The sequence below is a fragment of the Rousettus aegyptiacus genome, unplaced genomic scaffold, assembly GCF_014176215.1.
Source record: "Rousettus aegyptiacus isolate mRouAeg1 unplaced genomic scaffold, mRouAeg1.p scaffold_m13_p_12, whole genome shotgun sequence".
In the NCBI taxonomy this organism is placed as follows: Eukaryota; Metazoa; Chordata; class Mammalia; order Chiroptera; family Pteropodidae; genus Rousettus; species Rousettus aegyptiacus.
This window is the reverse complement of record NW_023416287.1, coordinates 57,554,657-57,571,019: the sequence shown is the minus strand read 5'-3', so window position 1 is coordinate 57,571,019 and position 16,363 is coordinate 57,554,657. Positions and strand designations below refer to the sequence as shown.

The 16,363-nt window shown below is 36.7% G+C and overlaps 1 protein-coding gene and 2 pseudogenes across 4 annotated transcripts in view; 1 reads left to right on the top strand and 2 right to left on the bottom strand.

Annotated features, from left to right (window-relative positions):
• Positions 1 to 3,373: 3,373 nt before the first annotated feature.
• On the bottom strand, positions 3,374 to 3,494 carry LOC118610349 (annotated as a pseudogene).
• Positions 3,495 to 6,986: 3,492 nt separating this feature from the next.
• The window catches only part of TMEM241 (transmembrane protein 241), a 110,297-nt gene continuing 100,920 nt past the window's right edge, over positions 6,987 to 16,363 (top strand). For all 4 annotated transcript variants that reach the window (XR_001599392.2, XM_016164596.2, XM_016164491.2 and 1 more), the window contains exons 1-3: positions 6,987 to 7,134; positions 10,978 to 11,024; positions 16,128 to 16,205. Coding sequence is in view for 3 of the 4 variants with exons in the window: in XM_016164596.2 (XP_016020082.1) it covers positions 7,063 to 7,134; positions 10,978 to 11,024; positions 16,128 to 16,205 (197 nt within the window). In the remaining variant the exon portion in view is untranslated. The remainder of the gene's footprint in view (positions 7,135 to 10,977; positions 11,025 to 16,127; positions 16,206 to 16,363) is intronic.
• LOC118610306 lies at positions 13,447 to 13,565 on the bottom strand (annotated as a pseudogene).

Below are 16,363 nucleotides of genomic sequence, written 5' to 3'. Positions count from 1 at the left end.
CGGGCTCCGCCTTAAGCCAGCTTTCCCCGCCTCCGGAGGGTCGCACTTCCGGCCTCTGCCGGCCGGTGCTTGCGGTCGCTGTCGCCCTTGTGGGGCGGAGCCCGTGCTGGGTGTGGCTTGCTCTGGCCAGCGTCTTCTCTGGCCAATTTCTGCCCTGTCCCGCACCCTCTTACCCTTCCTTCCTACCTTCCTGGCTGCTCGAGATAGCCGCTAAATCTAGTTATCTGCGTTTGACTGCGTGGACTGTAAATAAACAAGCAAACGAAGCTCTCCGTTCATTATTTCCCGGGTTATTTCTAAACTGGGATGGTTTGGGAGACAAAAAAGCAGGTGTAGACAGCAGAGGGAAGCAGAAGACAGTCATATTTTATTGTTATTGTCATCAGGAGGCGGGGCATGGAATATGTGTTATACAACATTGAGCAAAAATAGGATAGTCTAAAATTTTGATTTGGTATTTTGTGGCTAGAGTCTCACAAAGTGACTAGATAAAAATAGCTAAGCATTACATTTCACTATATTCATGCATGGTTCAAAGTGCTACATTAACTTGTCAATCTGAGGCATGACAGGGCAAATTTCCTGTAGTTGGGGGGAGACCAAGTCCTAGACCAAGAGAAGAGGGTACTTTGGTGGAGAGTGTGGAAAGAATTCAACTCATGTGCCAAAGTGAGATTCAAAAGGAAAATTTATTAGAAAAGGGGTAAGAATCCACACAGAGATGTGGTCTTGGGAGGTAGAGGCTGAGAAACCAAGGGAGACATGGAAGGACAGCGAGTAAGGGGTGGAGTGTTCAGGGTCAGTTTATATGTCATTTTTTAGTTTCCATTTCCTTTGATGGATATACAGTGAGGAAAGGGAAGGGGAAGAGTATGTAGAGCCAGCTGGCTGGCACTTTCCAGCCTTTAATCCTTAGGTTCCCATGGCTTTAGCCATAGGGAATGACTGTTGCTTCCTCTATCCCCTTCACTGGTGTGGAGAATGGGTCGTTAGTAATCCCAATAGAAAGCTTTCATTGTTCTGAAGGTGTCCTCCTGAACTGGCTACAGGGCTGAGCAGCATAGTGCAGTCTCTGAATGTGGCTTGATTAACATTTTTAATTCTCTTGCCTCCTCCCTACATTAAATCCTCAAAATAATACTGAGAGGTAAATTCTATCATTAGGTAGATTTTACTGATAATGAAACTGAGGCAAAGGGAGGTAAAATAACTTGCTCCAGGTCATATAGCTAAAGTAGCAAACCTAGGCAGTGTGGATCTGGAGACTGGATCTAATAGACTGCATAGTGACTATTCAGATGTTTTAGAAATACGTACTGAATAATAGTGTTTCCTCTAAATTGCAATTCTGAACCAGGATCCATAATTGTCTATCTATGCTTGAGAACCCTGGGATACTGACCTTAACAATTCCCATTAGCACACAACCCTTTACCAACTTCCCATTCCAAGTCACAACATGTTTTGAATCTTCCAAAAACTCTAAGCTACTACGAGGCAAAACAGTAGCTATATAATAGGATACAGACTCATGTTTGGCAAATGTTGCTCATATTTATGAACATATGTGAAAATTGCATTCTCTCTTAGTGTTCAAAGGATTACAATTGAGATATAAATATTTGAGGAAAATTAGTGTAACCAGGAATTAAATAGACCTCTCACTTCTGGATAAGAAAGAAACAGGAGAGAGCATCAACCAAGAGAAGTGTTTGGAGCCTTCTGTTATTTTTTGTTTGTTTTGTATTTTCTTTTTGCTGTATATATTTTAAATTTATTTTTCAATTACAGTGACATAAAACATTATATTAGTTTCCTGTGTACAATATAGTGACTGGACAATCATATAACTTATAATGTGACCATCCCAGTAAGTCTAGTGCCAATTTGATACCATTCATAGTTATTACAATATTAATGACTATATTCCCTTTGTTGTACTTTACATCCCCATGACTGTTTTTATAACTGGCAATTTGTACTTTAAGCCTCCTTTTAAATAAGTCCAGAATTTCTCACAATGTGGATAAAACCTCAAAAACATTATGCTAAGTAAAAGAAGCCAGACACAAAAGGCACATATTGTATGATTCAATTTACATAAAAAATCCAAAAAGGGTAAATCCATAAAGATAGAAGACAAATTGGTAGTTGCAAGGTAATGGGGCAGGGAGGCAGGCAATAAAAAGTAACTACTTAATGGATAAGGGTTTTCCTTTGGGGGTAATGAAAACTGGAACTTGATATAGGTCATAGTTGCACAACATTGTGAATCTACTTAAGGCCACTGAATTTCACACATTAAAATGATTATGTTATGTGAATTTCATCAGAGGGAGAGACAGACAGAGGGAAGAGTGCACTGTTTAAGAGTTTTAGGGTGGGGGGGAAGAGATTTAGAAATAGAGTAGATGCAAGACATTCTCAACTCAGAGGAAGCCACAGTGGAGCAATGGTAAGGAGGTAAGGATGACGTTAGACAGCGTAAGGGATTAGGATAAAATGCTAAGATATTGGACGGATGATCCACATGGACCTTAAAATTACTCAGCAAGATGTCAGAGCTTGGGGTGGAGTGGAAGAGTGGTAGCAGGTGTTAGAGTCTTCAGAAAATGTACGGATTGTTACCCCAGAGGTTGTTAGACAATATCGGTAAGGAAGCTTAGGGACAGTGATGGTGGGATGGACAGAGATGCCAGAGGAGAGTTGTCTTCCTGAAAAGGCGAAGATAACATTTTGGATGCTGCATTGGAGAGAGTGAAGAGTGCTGAACCTATTCCCTGTCCTGGACACCAGAGGGAAATGAATAGTCTCCGAGGACACTCAAATTTTAAGAAGGTAAGCTGTGTGGACAAGGGCAGTTTTTTCATCATGGGATAGAATTCCAGGTTAAAATAGAGTTTGTGGGTTAACAATTTTAATGGGTTTGTGTCTACAATTAAGGTAAATACCTGATGCCACCAACCATATTCTTCTTAAAAAGGAAGATACAAGGAAATTTACAATATTGACAAATTTTACAGTTTACATTTATAAATATTATTAATAGGGAAAATATGGTTTACCAAAAATATAGTTTTATGTTATTTAATAGTGAGTTCTTGAATGGAGTGATGATCATTTTGCTGTGAATTGGAATAAGCACAATGTTTAAAGGATTTAGCTCCAGTTTTTACTCCCTTTCTTCTCTTTTGAGCTCGCTGGTGCTCAGCAGAGAGAAAGCTATTCTAGAATTTGCACTACCGAAACACATAGAATCAGCAGATTCTTTGTCTGCTAAATGAAACAGAAATAAAGCTCTTTAGTTTTTATTACTGGAATTAAGACCATTTTGCAAGTAGCTGTTTCAGGCAATCAACAAATACTTATTAACTGCCTACAGCACCTGGTCTTCCTAGGTGGGGTCTCCTATCCAAGTACTAACCAGGCCCAACCCTGCTTAGCTTCTGAGATTAGACAAGATCAGGCACATTCAGGGTGGCATAGCTATAGACCTCAAGGCCATTTTTCAAACAAATATTTTGTTTTGCTCCCTTTACTGCACATTTTAAAAATCGATATAATGCTGTAATTGTAAAGCATGAATAAAAGAATAATTTTAATAAAAATATGTATTTGATTGCACTTATATAAGCTATCTAAAGTAGTCAAACTCTGAGAAATAGAAAATAGAATGGTAGTTGCCAGGGGCTAGGAAAAGTGGGAAAAGAATTGTTTAGTGGGTGTAGACTTTCAGTTTATCAAGATGCAAAATTCTAGAGATCTGTTGCATAGCAATGTGCATATAGTTAAACCTACTGTACTTGTACACTGAAAAATGGTTAAGATGGTAAATTATGTTATTTTTAATACAATAAAAATATGAATATGAATATACAAATATGTCTAAGAGCAAATTTCCTTTCATTTAGTTTGTTCAAGATTCATTGTCCCTACTGTGTTTGAGGATTCATGCCTTACATTTGTTCTGGGAAAAAAATGCCTCTCTCACATTCTCTATATTCTTCTTTCATATCGTTAAATGTATGTTAGACCTCATTCTATCTTCCATGACTCTTAACTACTTTTTCATACTTTCCACATTTTTGTTTCTTTGTGCCATGTGCTTTTATCAAAGTAAAGCATACATACAAAAAATACAAAGTAATAAGTGCACAACTAAATGAATCTGCAAAGTGAGCACACAATGGAACCAGCATCCACATCAGGAAACAATATTACCAGCTCTCCAGAAATACTCTTCATGCCCCTTTGCAGTTACAGCCATCCTCTAGGGTAATTATTATCCTCTCTACCTTGGTTTCGAGGTAGATGTTGTCTATAGGTGTGCTTTTTTTTTTTTTAAATAATAGTTTTGTTGAGATATAATTAACATACCATATAATTCACCTATTTAAACTGTATAATTCAATGATTTTTAGTATATTCACTAAATCATGCTACCATCAACAAATCAGTTTTAGAACATTTTCATCATCCCTTAAGAAAATCCATGCTCATGAACAGTCACTCTCCAATCCCCTCACCTTCTCCTTCCAGTTCCAGGCAACCAGTTTTCTAGTTTATGTCTCTATAGATTTGCCTATTTGGGATATTTAATGTAAATGGAATCATACAACATGTGGTCTTTTGTGCCTGGCTTCTTTCACTTAGCATTTGAGTTAATTTTTGTATGGAGTACAAAATAGGGGTCAACTTTTATTCTTTTGCATGTGAGTATCTAGTTGTCTCAGCACCATTTGTTGAAAAGTGCTATTCTTTATTCATGCATTGTCTTAGCACCCTTGTCAAAAATCAATTGGTCATGAATGGGAGGATTTACTTCTGGATCTCAATTCTACTCCATTGATCTATATGTGTATCTCTATACTCATACTGTACTGTCTTAGATACTGTAACTTGTAGTAATCTTTGAACTCAGGAATTGTGAGTCCTTGAACTTTGTTCTTCCTTTTAAAGATCGTTTTGGCTACCATAGGTCTCTTGAATTTCTCTATGAATTTTAGGATCAGCCTGTTAATTTCTGCAGAGAAACTAGCTGAAATTTTGATGGGGGTTTTGTGTTCATTTTGTAGCTCACTTTGGGGAATATTGCCAATTTGGGGAATGTTAAGTGTTCCAACCTATGAGCATGGGATATTTTTCCACTGATTTTGTTTTTCTTCAATAATGTTTTATAGTTTTCAGAGTACAAATTTCACACTTATTTTGCTAAAGTTAATCATAAGTATTCTATTCTTCTTAGTGCTATTTTAAATGGAATTGTTTCCTTAATTTCATTTTCGTATTGTTCATTGCAAGTGTATAGAAATGCAATCAATTTTTGTGTATTGATCTTGTATCTTGTAATCTTGCTTAACTCATTCATTAGTGCTAATAGTATTTCTTTAGTACATTATTTAGGATATTTTATATTCGAATTCTTGTCATCTATAAAACAGTTTTAATTCTTTTGCAATAAGGATGCCTTTTAAAAAAATTTCTTGCCTATTGTCTTGCCAGAACCTCCAATACAATGTTTAATAGAAGTGGCAAGAATGGTCATCCTTGTCTTATTCCTGATCTTAGGGAGGAAAACATTGTCTTTCATCAATAAGTATAATGCTAGCTGTAGGGTTTTCATGAATGCCTTTTATTAAGTTGAGGAAGTTCTATCCTATGCCTCGTTTTCAAAATATTTTTATCATGTTCTCAAAGATCTCAATTAACAACATAAATAGTTAAACCTTTCTGTATGTATAGAAGGATTACTTCTATTTCATATGTAGCAGCTTACTGTTTGTAAATATAAGACCTGATGATTTTATTTTTATTCAGCCTTAGTTTAATTTGTTTTGTGAAACAGAATAATGCAGCTTTGGAAAAATCAATAGTTCTGGCAAGCTCTAGCAGCACATTCACTACAAATATCAACTTGTGTTTGTGTGGTTCTTTACCGTTCTAGTTGTTTCTGCTTGTTAAGCAAATTCTGTAAAAACAAACAAAACAAAACAAAACAAAACGTGTTAACTAATAACAAGGCCTGAATTGAATTTGTACATCTACTAAAAGAGCTCAGAGAACTCTCAGGTAAATACCAACCATCGATTTCAAGCAAATTCTATTAGGCAAAAATTTTCTTTGTGAGTACTATTTAGCTCTGAAACAGGTTTTCTAAAATACTATCAAGGTAAAATAACTTTTTAGTTTGTCTTTTATGTAGACAATGCATCCAATGTTTTGCTTGGATAATGTAGTTTGATAAACAATTGTACATAGGGAATACAAATTAAAAAGATTGAAGGTTTCCAGGTGTGCGGGGTATTTCTAAAAATCTGTGTATTTCTACCTATGGGGAACACTTGCACCTCTAGTGCCTGACAAAGTCCACCATTATGTTTTTGTGTATACTTATTACTATTTGCCAGAAGCCTAATTAGGTCAATTTTCCACCCTAGAAATAGGATCTGTGCCTGAGACTCCACTTTTGGAAGGATTTCTTATTTTATGGAAATTTCAAAACAATGGAATGACTTGTCCTAAAGAGGAAAAAAAAATTCATTTTAGTTCCTGCACCCCTTTCAAATAACATTTATTGTTGTTAGCTTTTTTTGTGTCGATTACAAAAGTATTACAGATTCATCATAGAAAATTTGGAAAATTCAGTAAAGCACAAACAACATTTTGGTCTCACCGTTTAGCGATAGCTACGAACATTTTTCTTTAAACGGTAATGGGGGGTCGTGAACTGTTTTGTCAGCTGCTTTCTTTCATTCTTCTACTTTTTGACAGCTACTGTCCTCTCCTCTAGAGGTGGTCGCAGCCCTCCCTTCTCTGACCTAGTTCCTCCCCCAGTCTTTCACATTCCTTCCGCCAGCAACATACTGCCCTGCCCACTGCGAGTCTGCGAGGACTAAGGCGGCACGGCCCCTTTAAGAGCCGGGCAGGGCTGGGGGGCGGTCCCCGCGCCGATTGGTGGAACTCGGGGCCACGTGGCGGTCCTGGCCGCTGAGGCGGCGGCCCAACTCCAGCGGCTGCTGTGGGAATCCCGCGGGGTCCGCGGGAAGGGCTGCAAGTTGACAGATGTGCATGGGGAGGTGCCTGGTCGGCCTTACCTTTTGTACCTGCTATCTGGCTTTTTACCTCACGAACAAGGTGAGGGGGACGGGAGCGGGGAGGGAAGGATTGCACGTGAGAGATTTGAGCCCCGTAATTGTACGTGGAACAAATGCAATCTCCAGTTTTTTATCTGCTTTTTTTTCCTTGATGGTGATGGAGAAGAAACCGACTCTTGTGTGGGATGTTCTTTTAAAAATAGCATCTGTTGAACTGTACTGCCCTGTTTCCCGTCCTGTGTAAAGCATCCTGTACGTCTCCTGGGAAACCGAATTTTTTGACTGGTGATTTTGCAGGAACTTAATTTTGGGCTGTATGAAGTACTTTTAAGAGAAAGAAAAAAAATTGGCTCCAGTTTCCTCGGGGAAGAAAGAATAGGAGAAGAAATCAAACTCACCTGCCCCAGAACCTCACAAGATTCTAGAAGCTTTTAAGAGATCCATCCATTGCCATCTCCGCTGTAAACCATTGATTTCTAAACACTTCCAGGATATTCAAGAGTTTTTCGTGGAATTATTTTTTAAAATAAATTTTAAACTTAAGTTTTCTAAAGTAATATCCTGGGACCTTTTTTATGATGAGGCAGAAAAGCAAATTGTACCATTTGTTTTAAGAGTGGGAAGCTAGCCTTGGATTTGGTACATGCAAGGAAATATTGGACCCTTGAGGGGTAAAGTGGGGCATTAACCCTTGTTCTGAACTCTGGGATGGTCACCAAGTCAAAATTGTGATACTAGGCCCAGGACCATCTTCCCCCATTGTAGGGTTTTTACTGCTTTCTCTACCCACTCTCCCCTCTGCCACCAAAAATAACCAAAAAACAAAAAACAAAAACAAAAACCACTCTTGCTCTCTGGGAAAGAACCATTAACAAACAGTATTTTCTTATACTATCTATCTTAATGTGAGTAGCTGTCTTCAGTATATTCAGAGGATGCTACTGAAGCCCCTTTGCCCTGACCAGTTGATATTTAGTTAAAGATCCACTAATACCATCTTGCTGTGAAGCAGTGATGGGTTTGCATCCTGGTTTCACATACTTTGCCTTTGGGACTTTAATCTCTCTAAACCTAAATATTTAAAATTTAAAATTTAAATTTAAAATGGGATTAAAAAGTTCACTTCAAAGGGTTGTTGTTTATAAGGTGGTTGGTGATGTGTCCAATATCACAGTACATGCACCATAAAGTAAGTGATAGTTATTCTAAAAGAAGGGAAGGAAGGAAAGAAAGATAGCTTTTTGCTTATGATATGACAGAGTAATCATTAGCTTTTAACAGATTTGTTTTTTCTTTATGGGGCAGGGAGCTGAACTAAAAGATTTTTGTGTGTGTGTATCATCTATTTAGGAATATGTAAATTTGTGAAATCCTGGCCTTTTCATTTAACTATTTTAGTTTAGCAAACTTGATGGATATATTGATAATGTTACAATTTTAAACAGAATGACCTTTCTTTTATTTCCATATAATCATTGGATGAGGCAGGGTAACACATTCTTCATGATAGCCCACAAGTCATGGCATTGGCTAAGAAAAAAAATGTGTATCTAAGCAAAAAATTCCAGCAGGCATAGGATTTACTTCACCAAAATTTATACCCCCTCTGGATGCACATTTGCATCTGAGGCATTATTTTTGTATTGGGACACCACAGCATTTAATAATTAATGTAATTATGACTGAGTACCTTCTATGTGCATCATGTTGCAAGGTGCTAGATAAAAATAAACCAAATCCTCATGTTCCTCAGAATATCTAATTTGAGTTGTAGAAATCATAGATTTCCAAAGACCCTCAGAATTTAAGCAATAAGACATCCTTCTGCATTTTCCATGATGGCTTGGAGTGCTTTGATTTAGGGCTCTTGGGAAATATTGGGAGCTAGATGGAGAGTAGGAGAACAGCAGAAGGCAGGGAAAAGGGGAGATGAGGAGACTGTATAAAAAGGAATAAGGAGGTGAAGTCAAGAGTGGTGGAGAGCAGATGTGAGGGCCAGGTAGGGATGGGAAAAATGGTTGTACATAACAGGATTCTGGAAGGAACTTAGTAAGTCTTAGATTAAGCCATTGTTTTATCTTCTCAACCAGGACAGTCACCCTTCCAGCAGCCAAGGCGAGTGGGCTTGGATCAAGTAGAGGTCAAATAGGAAAGGAGCTGTGCAGTGGGCACCCCATGGGTATTTTCTCCTGCACCTAATCTCTGCCAAATGAATTTTCTTTTGAATTAGTGAAGATTTTGTGTGTGTGTGTGTGTGTGTGTCCAACACAGGATCTTTTCTTCTAGTTTTTAGAAGACTCTCTATTAGTTTCTTTATTTTCAGATTTCTCTGTGTAGTTTTCTCCTCAAACTATTTCCTTCTCTATTTGTAGAAAGAAAATTTATGTTAAAATCTTTGTACATCTTAGATTAATCCCTTAGTCTATTACTGTTTAAAAGGATGGTTGATTTTTGTTCAGAGTTTGAACAACAAGTGTTCTGGCTTTCCTCACCTGGCTGGCCCAGTCAGGGTAGTATCCATTCTGTGGGAGGTTCCAGCAATAATTGGACCTACGGCCCAGGCAGCCATCTGTTACCCTCCAACCTGTGTGAGGTTCCAGCAGTAACTTGGTCTAGGGTTCAGGGCAGCCACCTGTCCTTCCCCTCATAGCTAACAAGCCTTCAGTATGGATGCAAAGTCCACATCTATTCTCCTTTCAAAGTCTCCCAAATTGCTCTTTCTTTTTCCTGGAGAAGCTCTTACTGCTCTTCTACCAAATAGCATTTTGCTCTGAGTGACATTTTTTAAAATATAAGGGACTGCTGAAAAAAGAAATATTTAGGACTTAAGATTTCCCTTGTTAGAGATTTCTTTTTTTCCTTTTTTTTCTCACTGTTTTTAAGCAAGGAGAAGAGAGAACTTGAGCATTTTCTATCTCCCTCAGTATCTAGAACAAAGCTCAGCACACAATAAACTAAGTAAATATATATTTTTTCTCTTCACAAAAGTTAAGGGTGATGCAGGACATGGCCCAAATGTTCACTCAATCCTTTCTCTATCTCTATTTTAGAATGACAATATCAGGGAAAGTGGGGAGGAACATATTGAATTATGTGAATAAATAGGCTTCAGAGAAGAATATAGGTTTATTTCTAATAAATACAGACCAATGCACAAGCAGTTAGCCAGAATTGTGTTTAGGGCAATTACATGTAGGCTAACCCACAGGGAAAAAATAGATATATAAACTTGCCCAACACTAATCTATACCATTTTTTAAATCATGTGAAGAATCAGTAGAGTCCTTGCCTAAAGCCATTTAATAATAGAAAAAGTAGCAAAAAAGATACCCAGAAAGGTAGAATACAATACCTAGATACTAGAAAACAAAAAACAAAACCCCCCAAATGGAAGGAAAACAAAGGGGAGACCGGGATGCAGTTCTTACTCCAAGAGAGACAAAGAAAGGGGTTGGATTTTTAGATAAACTGGACAGTAGATAAAGTGGATACCCTGAGAAAACAGACTACATTTAGGGGAGTTGTCCGGTTTTCTCCTGAGTTCCTACGGTTACAACATGACACTTCTGCAGTCTGGGAAGATGCTGAGAGGTCAGCTATCCCAACATCAGACCCAGCTGCTGCCCCACTTTGCTTGTAGTACTGGTTCCATTCCCCAACTGAGATAGTCATGCTTCTGGTGATGCTGGGGAAAAGCAGGCCCACTCTCTTTAGTATAACTTGGAAGGTATGACTTGCCCCGTGTGTGGTTTTGGTTGGGAGGGGACAGGAACTTGAAACTTGAATATACTTATATGTTTCTTTGGTAGGGATTTCTTTGATTATTTGTCTATTGATTTTCTATAATTTAAAAATGTCCATTAATCCGGTATTTGTTTTTCAGTATGTCCTGTCTGTCTTGAAATTTACCTACCCTACATTGTTCCAAGGGTAAGTGTATTTTATGCTGTTCATACATTTTTGTAGGAAATATCCAACTAGCATCAATAAATGCACTTTGAAATATTTTTGATGGCTGCATAGATTTTTCACCAAATATATATACTATAATTTTTTTTTTAGCCATTCTATTAATGGGCATTTAAATTTCATCCTTTTTGAGAGTGTAAAAACAACAGTGTTATCAGACATTTCTTTGTATTCAACTCTGCCCAATTTCCAAATATTTCTTTGGAATAGATTCCTACATAAGAAATTTGGATTAAATAACTTATTTAGTATTTTTCTTGAATATTAACAAAATTTTTACCAAAAATGTTTTACCAATTTATGTTGTTACCCATCCTGAATGTGAAGTTTCTATAACATCATACTCAAACTATGAGTATTTTTCTTCTTTCTACTGATTTCATTAGCCCAAAAGGGAATCACATTGTTTTTATCTTATCATTTCTTAATTATTCATGAAGTGAGACAGTTTTGTTATGTCTATTATTGATCTTTTTTCAGTGAATTATCTATTTGTGCCTTTTATCCTTTTATTTTTACTACAGTTTTTAGTATTTTTCATATTTTAAGGATGCCAACCACTTTTCCATTATGTTTATTGGAAATTTTTATTTTTTGCAGTTTGTTCTTTGCCTTGTCATTTTGTTGAAAATTATTTTGATTATTTAAATATTTTTTAAAACGTGACATTGTAAAAAATGTATTATTTGACCACAATAATGAAGCAACAGAGAGAGCTGCAGATGACTTCAATGTGTTCTTGTGACTGAGGGATGCTATTAGAAAGACAATAGAAGGAAAAAAATGGTGTAGGGTCAGTCAATAGTCTAGGTATCTGTAGGAGCAGGACGGAGTGCTCTGACATTCACATTTCTCTTTTTCACCTCGTCCTCACCATCTTTTCATTTTTTAAATGGTTTATTTTTATAGAGGAAAATATATTACTAGTTGCTTTGTGATTACTACCATTGCCTTTATGTTTATTCCTCTCCGTTACAAGATCACGTAGACATTCACCTCCATTTTGTTAAAGCTTTATTCAATTCTTGGTCATTGCTTGTTTATTTTAGTATATGGTGCAATGTGAAGAAATTGTTCCTCCTCTTGTAATTTCATTTCTACTAGCTCCATTTATTATATTTTATTGTTTAATGCTTCCTTCGTCTTTGAGTTGTTAATATAATTTATAAGGTTGTTTTTCTAGGGTCTATTTTTTGTTATTTGGTAATAAACTTTTTCTTTAGCTTTGTTTTAGAAATTATCTTGGTAATAAATTTTTTCTTTAGCTTTTTAAAAATTACAGTTGACATACAATATTATATTAGTTTTCAACTGTACAACATATTGTATAAACATTTATATAACTTAAGAAGTGATAATCCCAAAAAAGTCTGGTATAGAGTCAATTTTTTAGATACTTATTTGTCAGCTCTTATGGGAAGGGGCTAGTGCTACATCGTTTTTAATTATTATAGCATATAAGTATGTGATAGAGCTCATCATTCTTCATTCTTATTACTTTTTTTTTTATATTACACAAATGCAAACAAAAAAGCAGGGGTCATGATCTTAATGTCAGACAAGGTTGAATTCAAGACATAAAGCATTAAACAAGTGAAGAAAGACATGTTATATGCTAAAGCATGCAGTTCAAAATGAAAAGACATTATAATATTGGAATATGTAGCTCAAAATTAAAATGAAATAGGGATGAATACCTATACCAGCCAAACAACAGGGCATCATTTATCAAACAAAAAGTGCAGGAATCCCAGGGATAAATAGAAATATATAGTAATAGTACACAATTTACTATTTTCCATTACAGTTCAATTGGGCAAATAAAAAGCTAGCATATTTATGTGCTCAATAATACAATTAATAGGTAAATATCAAATGCTATATCTTGAAAATAGAGATTTTGTCCTCATATGCCCACGGAATATTCACTGTGAATAAAAGAGCAGTAATTTTCAAAAAGTAGCAATCCCAGTGCACTAAAATTAGATCTTAATATCAAATACAAAAATCCCTACCTGCAAATGGCTTTTGGACATATTCTTCACTCATAAGGAAAATATAATTGGAAACTATATTGAGATATAGTATTTTACCTATAATATTTCCCAAATAAAATTTCAAAATTTGATGATTGCATTGGCGAGAATGTAGAAACAGGTACTCTCATACATTGATCATGGGCTGGCAAATTGCTACAATATTTATGAATGGCACTTTGGCAGTAAATAACAATATTGCAACAGTTTAAGTGTTTTAATTTAGGAATTCCAGTTCCAGGAATTTGCCTGAGAGGTTTACTTGCATTTACATCAATGAAATATGTACAAAGATATTCATGTGAAACATTACTGCTCTGTTTACAACAGCAAGCGTTTTTTTTAAATGCCTGCAGCATCTGGCATTCCAAGGCGGTCTCCCATACAAGTACTAACCAGGTCCAACCCTGCTTAGCTTCCGAGATCAGACGAGATCGAACATGTTCAGGGTGGCATGGCCGTAGACAGCAAGCATTTTTAAATAAACTAATTTTTACCTATCTAGAACCAATTAAATAAATTATATTGTATTCTTAGTGGAATACCATTCAAATATTAAAACATAATAAACTCATGTATTGACATGGAAAGTTTCTTCAGGATGCATTTAATGGGTAGCAAAAGCAAGTTCATTACAGTATAATATACTACCATCTGTGGAAATGTGATTATAAATAGGATAAAGTGGAAATGGTGCTGATAATGGATAGGGAATGAAAGAACACTTTTCATTACTTTTTTATTCATTTAGATTTTTGTTCTTTATATTATCACTGATATGTTATTTTTTTTTCTTGCATGTTATTTTTTAAAAAAATTATTTATATTATGGTGACAGTGGTTAATGAAATCTAATAAGTTTCAGAAGTACTTTGTGAAGTTTTTCTGTAATATTTCATAGGAAAACTTTTAAAATATTGTTTATGATTATGTATACTTCTGTCACTAAAGCTGGGATATTGTGAATCAGAATTGTTTTCTGGTCCTAATTGTCCCTCCAGGTAAAGAGATTTATGTGCGAAAGGATGATCTTTACATCTGAATTGCCTTTCCCTCTTCTTGTTTGTGGATAGGTCAGACTGAATATACCTTCCCTCCAAAAAATGTAGAAGCCTCAAATGCACTAGTTTTAAAAAAAATCCATTTTGTCACTGGAGGATCCCCAATGCCTAGAATAATTTTTGTCACATAGGAGGTACACAATAGGGCAGAGTAACTCATTCTACAAATATTTATTGGGAGCATACTATGTGCCAGCCACTGCTCTAGACACTTAAGATTTATCAGTGAAGAAAACAAAGCTCCCTGCCATTGTTAGCTTGTTTTTCTCTTCTGCCTGTCCTTAAATTTACCTGCAATGAATGGTACCCTCTGTTCAGTTGACTCACTCAGAAACCTGGTAGTTATTCTTGATTCCTTTGTCTCCTTCATCTCTAAAATGAAGTTAACCACTAGGGCCTAAACATGGTTAGAATCTGTCCACCTTCTTCCTCCAATAGCCCCTTCCTGGGACACTGTCATCTCAAATTACCCTAACAACTCTTAACTTTCTTTTTGGCCCCTGGTCTTGCATCTCTCAGACATTCTCTCCCTTGTAAAGTGAAGGTGCTTTCCCAAATGTAATTCTTTATTATGGGAGCTGTCCTGCCCATCATAGGAAGCTTATCAGCATCACTTGCTTCTCCTCACCAGGTACCAGTAGCAACCTTCCCTTCTTCCACCTCTAGCTGTGACAACAAAAAATGTCTGCAGATACTACCAAATATCCTCTGGGAGGAAAAAAACCATTTGGCTGAGAACCACTGTTCTAGACCAAGCTGTTTGAGGGCACGACCCATATCTGTTCTGCCTGTCAGTGAGGGCTTCACAAAGGAGACATAAAACCTGGATCTTTTTGGATAAGCAGGTGTTCACCAACATACAAGAAGCTGTGAAGAACGTTATAGGTCAAGAGAACAAACAGCATGTAGAAACTGTAATGTTGTAATACATGGGTGGTGTCTCAAGTCATAACTAAAAACAAGGTTTTGAAATTTATGAATGATTCATCTAAAATAAAAAAGCAGTTAGAATGAAACAGGATGAAGTTATGCCTACAATTCCCCTTTCATTCATTTGGTATTTTGCCACGCTTTCTGCATTGCAAGAGGGAAGGATGTTCATTTTATAACCTGTGCTCCGCCCTGAACACTGCATGCTGAGGAAGTATGTCTCACATGAGCTTTGTGACACTAAGTTTATTGTAGCAGAAAAGAAGCTGAGGACTGCTATCTGCAGCAGTGGGAAGAATCAACCATTTTTAAAACAAGCAAAAACATAATTAAGTTTGCATTTTAGAAAAAACCCTCTGGCTGCAAGATAAAGAATGGATGGGGTGGGACAACCCTGGGGAGAGGGCACTAGTGCTGTGGTTCAAGAGTGAGATGATGAGTCAGCATTAGGCAGAGGTATGCGGCATGGACAGGAAGACTTCAGCTTTGAGAGCTGTTATGGGGATAAAATCAATAGTGTTTTGCTACTAAATGAGGGAGGTGAAGATGAAAGAAGGGCTAGGATGACAGCTAGGATTCTGGTTTGGCTGTTTAGGGAAAGTAGGAGGATGATCAAGATGGATGGGGGAAGTTCAAGGTAATGTTTTAGGCATGTTATATTTGGGAGCTTGTGGGGTATCTGAGTGAGAAAGGAAAGTGGGAATCATCTGCAGTGGAAAAAGAAGTAGCTGTGAGTGAGGTTGTTTAGGGAAAGTCTAGAATAAGAAAAGAGTACCAGTGTCAGCACTTAATGGTATAGCTGGATTCAAGGGAATAATAGAAGCTGAGAAGGGCAGGTCTGAGAATTGCGATGATATTTAGGAGAGAGTGGGAAAAAACCTAAGAAGGATTGGGTGTGTATGTTTGAGTCGGTCAGCAGTTCTTCCAGGGCTAGATGGCTTTTGAGACTATGGCACTCTGTCAAATTCAGGTTACAAAAATAAATAAAAATAAATAAAAATTTCAAAAAAATTCAGATTGGCCCTTATCTTTTTCAGGTGGCAGACGTTAATTGGTGGACTTTTGCTTCATGTATCGTGGAAACTGGGCTGGGCTGAGATCAGCAGCAGTTCAAGGTAGAACAACCTCTTCTGTGTTTGATTCATGATTCATACCCTGCTTCCTTTTTACATTACTTAATTTCTTATGGTTTTACATTGGGAAACACGGATGTTCAGTCTCTTAGTTCCCTTTTAACCTTGAGGTTCAATGATTTTATAATCAAATAGAAGTT